Consider the following 10,044-nt stretch of genomic DNA (forward strand, 5'->3'; position numbering starts at 1 on the left):
TGGACGCTTAAATATTTTGATAAAATTACGTTTTGAATTATGTTTCGTTCATTAGTTAATGCTTCACAGGCAAATCCTCCTATGGAAAGCGGTCAGAGATTCCAATAATAAATAGGCTTATGAGCATTAACTAGACGTATATTTTCGGAATATTAACGGGGAATGTTATGTTATAAATTTACTTATTTTTTTAATCCAGATTTGTCTACAGAACCATATGTTCTAAAAAAATTTGAAAACTTATTTTTTTCAATACCCTTAAGTACATATCATATACTTAAGCGTATATGTTTTATCATAAAACTAGATGCACACATTTAGAGAATTAGAATCTCTTTCATTTACAATGAATTATGTTTCATAAAACTTTTATGAAACATAATTGATTGTAAATGAGAGAGATTCTAATTCTCTAAATGTGTGCATCTAGTCCGATTCGTAATATTAAGTATATGAAGCATATGGAGTGCTAGCAAAATATATAACGAATTGCCAAACGATATTAAGATGACCAATGATGAGGATAAATTAAAAAAAAAAATAAAGAAATACTACAAAGATTACTGAAGAGTTATATATAAAGATATTTTAATTACAATAGATATTATATTAATGAAATAGTCAAATGAAATGTATATATAAAATATGAAAACTGTTTTTCATAATCTCTCACACCAGGCACCTCTGTCTGACTGAGTATGAAAATAATGTATATATAAAAAAAGTATATATTATTGTGTAGTACTATTTGACAATAGCATATCTATTTCAAGAAAGAAAATCCATTGAACCTAATAATGCTTGAGTTCTGAATGTGCATTTCTACAGCTTTGTTATACTTAAGTTTTGCTATTTCTAATGTGCATCGAATGCAACTAACACTCATACTATAGCGTGATTGTATAACCAAGCAATCGCCAACCGCGCTTCGCACTTTCTCCGCTCTCGCTGTGTGAGAGTGAAAGTGGCGCTGCCTTCCTAGTGTTCGTGTCTAACGCAAAATAGCGTGGTATTAGTAATCACTATGCAGTTGCAATGCTAGAAGATTATGTAATTTTATAGATCCACTTTAATAATATTAAAATTCAGGCATAAATGAACTCTATATCCCATACCAAGCTAGCCCAAAACTTTCGTAAAACAAAATTTAGAGACCGATTCTGCTGCATAACAGACCAATGTTATGGCAGAAGAACTTTCCATACAAGTTCGTTCTATTTCGTTCGTAAATTTTGACAAAAGCCATGTGGTTGCTATGCAGTCAGGCGATTTTCTCAGGCTGTCGGATAGAAAACATAACCTAGCACAAATGTCAAAAAAACTGTGTTAGATAACAGGGTTTTTCTGACTCGGGTTCATAACATACGAATAACGTTGCCGTTTGTGAGTAAAACGTCTGAATGCACAGCAAATACATGACATTTTGACAGTACTCAGTATGATACAGTAGCATAATGTATGAAAGTTGGAGCATAACATGGCCTGGCCATAACATTTGTCTGTTATGCCATTAATCTTTTCATTTTTTTTATATAAGTCTTACTCAATTGTATTTTTTTCTACTTATAATAATTTATCTACATATATATAAAAATAAGTCGGGTTTTCCTTCCTGACGATATAACTCCAGAACGCACGAACCGATTTCGACTATTTTGCATTCGTTGGGAAGGTCCCCGCAAGTTTTACAGCTAAGAAAATTAGTGGTGCATGGAATCGTGCCTAAATGCAAATTGCTGGAACTTTACGCACCGTAATTAAAAATTTGAGTAATGACATTAGTGAGAATTATCAGAATTATGCTTGGTTAAGGCAACAAGCAATTCTCGCCGCAAAGAATAATGATGAACACGCACTGAATTTCACCATTCTATCAAAAATTGATAGACTGGCGACTTGGTGACATACCAATGATTCCGGCTAGCCTTTCGTTTGACTTCCGTTCGCAATGACAATTAACAAGTCGCAATGCCAATCGCTTAGTGTTTGCGGGATAAATTTCAAATAGATTATTTAGAAAATCATTGTTTTTCACATAGGCAGTTATACGTTGCCTGTTCACGAGTTGGAAAACCATACGCTTTGTTTGTGTTAACGTCAGACCAAAAAACAAAGAATGTGGTTTACCAAAGAGCACTTCAATGAAACGGATAATTTGCGGATTCACTTTCATTTACTTAGAGAAGTTCAACTAAAAAACACTTCATTTGTGTAATCGAAATAAATTCATTACTGTTGTGTATTAAAATCAAATTTTTAAAACGAAACCATGGTGGCGAGACAGAGTTCGTCAGGTTTGCTAGTTTAATATAATTTCTTTATATTTACTAGATGTCTAGTAAGGATGACTATATATTATATGATAAATTAAAACAAAACTGATATCACTAAAATAATGCTAAAATATTGAACGTTCGTTGTTAATCTTATATCTAACAATCTTGATAGATAATCAACCTATTAAATAGTGCACCAGTAGTGGAATGATCTACAATATCACTTTTCACATCTTAAGAAATGAGAAATTATTAGGACTTCAGTAATATAATGCAATAACGCAGCAGATACTATTTGTTGTTAAAAATGTTGAAATTTGTATGAATAAGTTATAGAAGAACCAAATTGCACAGTGTTGATAAGTAACTTAAAACTTAGAAAAAAAAAAATAGGGAATTTCTGAATTGTTTAATTAAGTAAGTTAAGTCATTTTGTGTTATTTCTCATTCTTATTATCTGCCAAAACAAGATTTTCAATATTCTTAATAATGTTTTAAAGACAAATTTTTACTATCGTTTACAAAAATAAACATATAGATATTTTTTATTTTGTAATATTCCTTGAACCCAACTTTTATAACACTAGTTTCATAAATTATATTTGCTAGATTATATCTGTAACAAAATTTTATCATGTGAGTTAAGTAATTTTGTGTTATTTCTCTATTTTTTTTCAAGTAAGTTAAGTAATTTTGCATTTTTTCCCTTTTCTCATTATCTGCCTAAATTTTACCATCGTTTTTAAGAATAAAAATTAAGATTTCTGTAATTTTATAACTATTACCAATAAGCTGAAGATAAAAAATTCCATCCCATGGACCTAACTTTTCTCTCCATTGCCTTCACAATCATCGCAGTGAAATGTTTCCAGCACTATGATCGTGCAGCGCGATATACTGCACCATGGTGCATTCGCAATTCGCGATGAGGCCAATGAACGCCCTCAGCATCGTCCAAGGGGGGCATACGACCTGTTGCAAAAACCGAGTGCACCGCCTCGAAGTGCAATGCACCGCTGGTGCATACAAACACAACTTCTTCATGCACACGTTCATATTTTAAGCACACAGGTTTGCTATCGAAAACTCTCTCTGGCAGTGAGTTACGCGATGCGACGATGACCGAAGAAATGTTGCTAGATAAGAAAAGTTATCGCATTGGAACACGGTGTTCGTCGTTGGCTGCGGTAAAAGTTGTTGAATCATAATAGACGAAATATTCTAAAATGCTGAATATATGTCTGATATTGCAGAAGATGTATAGAATAAATCATCTCATCGAAGTGTGGTTAGTTCAAAAAAAAACGAAAAATTATTAAGTAACCTTGTTAAAACAAGATATTATCGTGGCTTTGACCACAACACTTTATTAAAAGAATTCGGTATACCTTCTCTTGCCACACGTGAATTTATCTGTACTATTATGTTCTTATTTAAGCTTTGCAATAATGCTATAGACTGTTCTATCTACGCGTTCACAATTATTTTTCAATTATCCTACTCCTAAATCTAATTCTCTCTTAAATTCGCCTATTCTACTTATGTCCTCTAACTTTAACTTAATTAATAATGAAATAGATATTCATAACACTTCACCTGATCAGATAATCTCCATCTGCTCAAGTTTACCTTTTTATTTTATTTTCAAATATTTTTCGTTGTTTTATCTTATTATGTAAATAAATAATATTGTTGCATTCTGTATTATATGTAATTTTATGTTGAGCGCATTATTAATTTTACTATATATTGTAATATTGTAATTTTGTATATTGTTAATGTTATCCATAATGTAAAATAATTGTATATTTAAGTCCTCTTGGAAGAAATCTGTGGGCTTTCTATTTAAAAAAATAAATAAATAAATAAATATTAAAACTTTATATACTTGCAACTGAAATATAAAAAACAATCAACGCGATTCTCAACCAATAGTTCTTTCAAATAGTTTTTGAGTTTTTACAATTAACCCTTTCCACTCGCGCATTGCAAAACTTGTATATATTTTGTCGCCGGAGCGGCGGCTCCCGGGTGGAAAGGGCGGACAATATTGTAGGCTAAAAATTGGATAAAAATTTTTATACTTTTCTGCTAATTACAAAAAAATGGCTTGTCCGATCGTCGCACAAAACTGACAAACTAGTCCTTATCCAGATAAATCGAATGGCTTTTCATTTTTTGAAATCAGTCCCCTCGTTTTTGAGGAAACTTCGAGAAAACTTCAAAAATCGGCTCACATACATACATTTTCCAAAATTGTTTTTTTTTTATTCAGGATGAATTGGAATGTCGAAAATATCAAAATTATAATAGAATAAATCAGCAAATCAGATTTTTTCGCAGAAACATAATCTTTACTTCGAGAAGTTAAAAATTGATTATGAAAAAATGAAAATTTCATATCGTTTTATGATATTTCAATGTAAAAGTTGTAAATTCGATTACATTATAGTAATTTAAATTAGTTTGTTTACAAAAATATGAACTTACTTATCAGTGGCATCCTTGTTTCAAAAATTCTAGAATTTATCCACAAACACAAGCTAACAATAAATATTCTCACTATTTGAATACACAACTAATTATCAAATAAATGAAAAAACTACTACTTTTGAACCAAATTTATTAAATTTCTATCCTCTCCACAAAATTTGCACAACTGTCAAAATGAAATCTCAAGAACCACAGGTGAACAACTGAAGAAAAAAATATTTTAGGAGAGGAAGAAAGGATGACAACATAATGTTTCCAAAAAAATCTAATTACCACCACAATAATAATAATGTAAAAACAAGAAAATTTAAAATTCAATTTTTTGCTATATAATAAAATCAATAAATGCAAAAAAATATCTTAATAAGTGGTAACAATAAATTTAAATACAAAGGATAAAGATTATGAAAATGTTTAAATTGCAAATATTATAATGATCAAAATAATGATATAATCAGATTTTGTGATCAATCTAATCTAACTAAAGAATTATTACTCGAAACAAAATTTATTTTGTTATTTTGTATCAGTTATATTGAACTAAATAAGAATAGTAATTAATTTTTCTTCAAATTCGTAAACTGTCAAATTTCCCGCGTTGCAAAATAATATCGATAAGAAATTTTTAACAGTAGATACAAGCAATGATAAATAATCAATTTTAGTATTTTTTAAGTTTAAATTATGATTAAATTATACAATTTAATATTATTTAAAATTATGTAATTATACAATTCAATATTAAAAATACAATTCAAGTATCATTCAAATTACCGCATTGAAAGTAGTTCGTTTAGGCGCCGCAAGTTGCCAACTTGCAAGTTGACAAATGTCAACGACAAAACAAAAACGTTGACAAGCCGCTAGGTTCTTGTGTTAAGTTTATCAAGTTAAATACTGTGTTTATATTAGTGTCAGTGCTTTAAAATTATATAAAAAATCAAAGAAAATATCATAATGTCAGATAAATCAAATAAAAGCGATGACAAATCAAAAAAACGAGACGATTCTCAAAAAGCTGGTCCATCAAAACCCTACGACCCAGCATTAGATGTAACAAGTAAACATTTTGATCCGCTAAAAGCTTTACGTTCTGATGACGTTATTTTACCGGTGCCAAATGCTCGTGCTTTTGATAATATCGCAAAATTTGAAAGTATGTATAAAAAATTCGACTTTACGAAAATGTCAATAAGTGAGGTTAAGTCGAAGCCGGTGAAAAAAGAGGAGCCATCTAACATTTCGTTTGCAAGTGTTCGGCGATTTTTACCGCATCAAGGTTTGGATACACACTTTACCTGCATGATAAAACTTTATTACAGCCTTTTATAAGCTTTATCTTACCTTTTAACCCCTAAAAGTGTTTTTTTACCTTATACCCCATCCAAACCTCAATTAACATGAACCATGCAATAGTATCAGTCACTGCTGCCATCTTAATAAAAAAAAATCATATCAATTAATAAATGCAGTTATTATTTTACTTTAATTATTCTGTAGCATAAATATATCTATATAATCGCAAAAATAAATATAGCAATATTTTGATACTATATATATTTTTATATATACTTTTTTTATTACCAGAACCGGTGAGAGCTGAACCCCGAAAGGAAAAATCTAATATGCTTAAAAAAATGAAAGAACCAATAGCAGGACCTTTAGATGCCCTCCGGAAATGTTTACAACCTGGTGCAACAATAACGGTAAGTCTTTTATATATTATCGATCATCTTCACGGAATAAAATAATTCATTGTAATTTAATTTATTGTACGATTTTAGTAGATGAGCTATTAATAGTTAAGTAATCGATAATGGTAATTAAATTTATAAATAATTTACAATAAAATTTCAATTGATCGTACAGCAATTAGGTAGACATTTTTACAGTTTTTACCACCAAGACACAAGCATAACATAGCGTTGCCATAACAACGCTATCTTATCGTCTATGTTACGGCAGAATTGGCTCATTTTAATCTTACTGAATCACATGATGCTCACCGATCAACATAATTATAAACAAAATTCTTTTATAAATTCAAACACATTATATCTGAAATCTAAATAATATTTTATTATTAATCAAATCATTAAAATTTATAATTCAGTTGCTCATGAGCATTCATTGGAACCTTAAGCGGCGTATAAAACTCAACAGTAAATGTTGTTCGCTGACATTGACCATTATTGATGATCCATGGTAATTTGTTTGTTTTTAATGGCTTAAAACCAACATATTTTTGCGATTAAAACATTTCAATTTATAAGTAGTTCTTACTCATTACTATAATTTATTATGCGTATACCTTTATACACGTTTTTCATATTTTATTTCGAGCTTCATCTCAAACTAACAATCAGTAGTAAAAGAATCAGTCGAATATAATTTTTTCATTTAATTTTAAATAACACTCAATGATATTTTCTATGACTTATTCTCCAAACAATTTATTCACCAGCAGACAAGTAAGCAATTCAAAATATAATATTCGAATCATATTTATTAAAAAACGGAAAAAAAATTTGGCGGTCGAACGAAGCGAAAGTGCTTATATAACCGGTTATTAATTCTGAAAAAATATTAACAGCATTATCATGCCTTGTTTTAAATTTATAATTAGCCATGAGATCATAATGAGCAGTAGAGGGAAAAAATATTCATGGCAAAGTAATTAACAAAAAAAATATTTTCAAATTATTCTCATTAGTTCTTATCATAAATTTGTTAGTATATATTCAAGATCATCAGCATATCACAGACAGTTAATACTGAAAATGACAAAGAAAGGGCTTAAACTTTCTTAAATTCTCAAAGTTGATTCTATTCAGATTTCTTTATACAAAAGCTTTATAGAGTAGTTAATTCTTTACAGAACTTTAGAGCATATTTTCATCATTAAATTATAAATATCGTCTTGTAAATTATCATTTAAAAATATCATTATTGTGCATTTTGAATAATTTATACATCACATGCAATATTCGTTCCAATGCCAGAAAGCTTGTCGCCGCATAAATGCCATTTGTCGCACCTTGAAAGGATTATAAATTGCTATGCAAAAATAACAACTGAATTAGCGGTTTATACAAGCATTTATTATAATTTGATATTTTAAAATATCGATTTTCTTCTCCAAGAACATAAAATAAGGGAATTATAATAATATTGTTTCATCTAAATACATTAATAAATTATTTTTGAATATCAGATGGTTTGGAAAATGTAAGTTATTATCCTTGAAAAGTGTGTACTGCAAAATTTTCAAAGAATTTGCATTTTATTGAGGGTTAAAATACACGGTGAACGGTGTATTTTATCTCTTTTGGTATGAAAAAATGTTTTTTAGTAGCATGCAATTTTTTTGTAAAATTTAACTGATGACAATAAAACCCTTTTCTAAAACCATAATCCTAAAGAACTATGCATTCCCCATCGAAGTATTCTTAATAATTTTATGCCTGTACGCACGTCATAAGCCAATAAAATGTTTGTGCGCACAACAGATAATTGCACGGTTCTGAATTGCAGGCAATAAAATACAACCCTTCGACTTTGACAAATTGGCATAAATGGAAAAATATAAACGCAAACCATGCTGTAAATATAATTGGTTAATAGTGCTTTAAAATAAGCTAAATTAGCACTATAAAAAAGATGTTTCAAATGCAATTCGGCAAAATCCTGACGACTGGCTTAACTATTTTCCATATTACTTCATTTCTAGAAATTAAGCACAAAAAGTGCGCCAAATTTAACTCTTTCCACTCGGATGCCGTGTCTCCGGCGGCAAAATTCATATAAATCCAATTGAGTGGAAAGGATTAAACACGTAAAGGAATGTGATAGGGCTTGTTTATGGTATTTACGAAGTATATACCAACTCTCTCTTGTAATAATTAAATATGATCTCACCCAAAGCTCAAATCCTCTCTTATACCATCACTCGCTTATTATAAGATGAGATAGAAAAAGAAAAGAATTCCGGGAATACAGGATAATTATACTCTTATAAAATGCTGTATACTTTTATAAAATTATTTGATCTGATAACGCATCGTTGGTAGTGTAGAGATAAGAGCCCCGGCCTTGCAACCGCAAGGTTTCCAGTTCAAATTCAACCTTATGTACAACCTGAACAAGCAGCAGTGATATCTGTTTTCAATTGAAGATATATTTTATACATACATATAAAATGTTTCTAAGTGAATTTAGTCTTTCGGGGCTTTGCTGCAATATATAACATCACAATTAGAAGTATGAAAACATTTTCTGATGACAAAGAGAAAAGATTTTTTTTATATATGAACAGCAACTAGAACTTCTACTAGTCATATATCCTTATTTTGATGAATTTTTAATAATTTATTATTTTATTATTTATTATTTTTAGAATGAAACCCAACGGTTGGCTTTAATATGTTTAATTTATTTTATTATATTATTATTTACTTTTTTTACCATCAATTCTATTTTTACTGGGAAGCATGTTGCTATCTACATTTCAAAGTGAAACCACTACTGCTTGACATCAAGCTGACAGAGGCTGGTTTCTCTGATTCAAGCGCATAGCTTAACTACTAAGCCTTGGAAAAATCTGGTTATGAGTGAAAAGATAATAACAGAACTAAAGTAAGATAGAAAAAATTACATGACAACAGATCATAAAACACTGAAAATAGATCTGTTTTCTATTTCAAATAATAATAATAGAAGCAGATGAAGGAACAATCTAATCCAAGAATAATAGTTCTAATTTTCTCGAATAGCTCATTACAATATTTTAAGTAACTGGAAAACCATATTCAGAAAATTAGAATCACAGTAATTATTTCTCATTGAAAGAATCTTGCCAAATTTAAATATGCGATAGATTGTCATAATTATTTAAAATTAATATACTTTATTATTAATATGACGGCCTTGAGTAAAGGTCGGGCACAATGCTCGGCCGCCCGCTGAGACAACCGTAATAGTAAAAGGATTGCTTAACTCAACAACACAGAACTCTGGCAGGTCAACTGGCCTGGGTACCGCTACACATCGCGCAAACACAGAATACGTAAGCCAGAGGCGGGTAACCGAAAGAATAAATCGACAGGGACGAGGGTGACAGAATAGACATTTATTGAAGACTAAAGACACAACTTATAATAAAGAAACTGAAACTAATATTATTTCATGTCAGGACAATATATCTGAAATCGCATAAATTATATTCCAACTATGTATTCAATAGTATTTATTTTTGTTAACGACAAAAATTCTTCAA

The 10,044-nt window shown here is 29.8% G+C and overlaps 1 protein-coding gene across 1 annotated transcript in view; it reads left to right on the forward strand.

The window, feature by feature from the left end:
- The first annotated feature begins 5,726 nt into the window (after nt 1-5,726).
- LOC113366802 (U7 snRNA-associated Sm-like protein LSm11) overlaps nt 5,727-10,044 on the forward strand; it is a 27,726-nt gene continuing 23,408 nt past the window's right edge. The window contains exons 1-3 of the mRNA XM_026608456.1: nt 5,727-6,048; nt 6,357-6,475; nt 9,706-9,802. Coding sequence (XP_026464241.1) covers nt 5,727-6,048; nt 6,357-6,475; nt 9,706-9,802 — 538 coding nt within the window. The remainder of the gene's footprint in view (nt 6,049-6,356; nt 6,476-9,705; nt 9,803-10,044) is intronic.

The sequence above is a fragment of the Ctenocephalides felis genome, unplaced genomic scaffold (genome assembly GCF_003426905.1).
Source record: "Ctenocephalides felis isolate EL2017-DRISC unplaced genomic scaffold, ASM342690v1 CF-g0.4_SCAFFOLD_01170, whole genome shotgun sequence".
Lineage (NCBI taxonomy): Eukaryota > Metazoa > Arthropoda > Insecta > Siphonaptera > Pulicidae > Ctenocephalides > Ctenocephalides felis.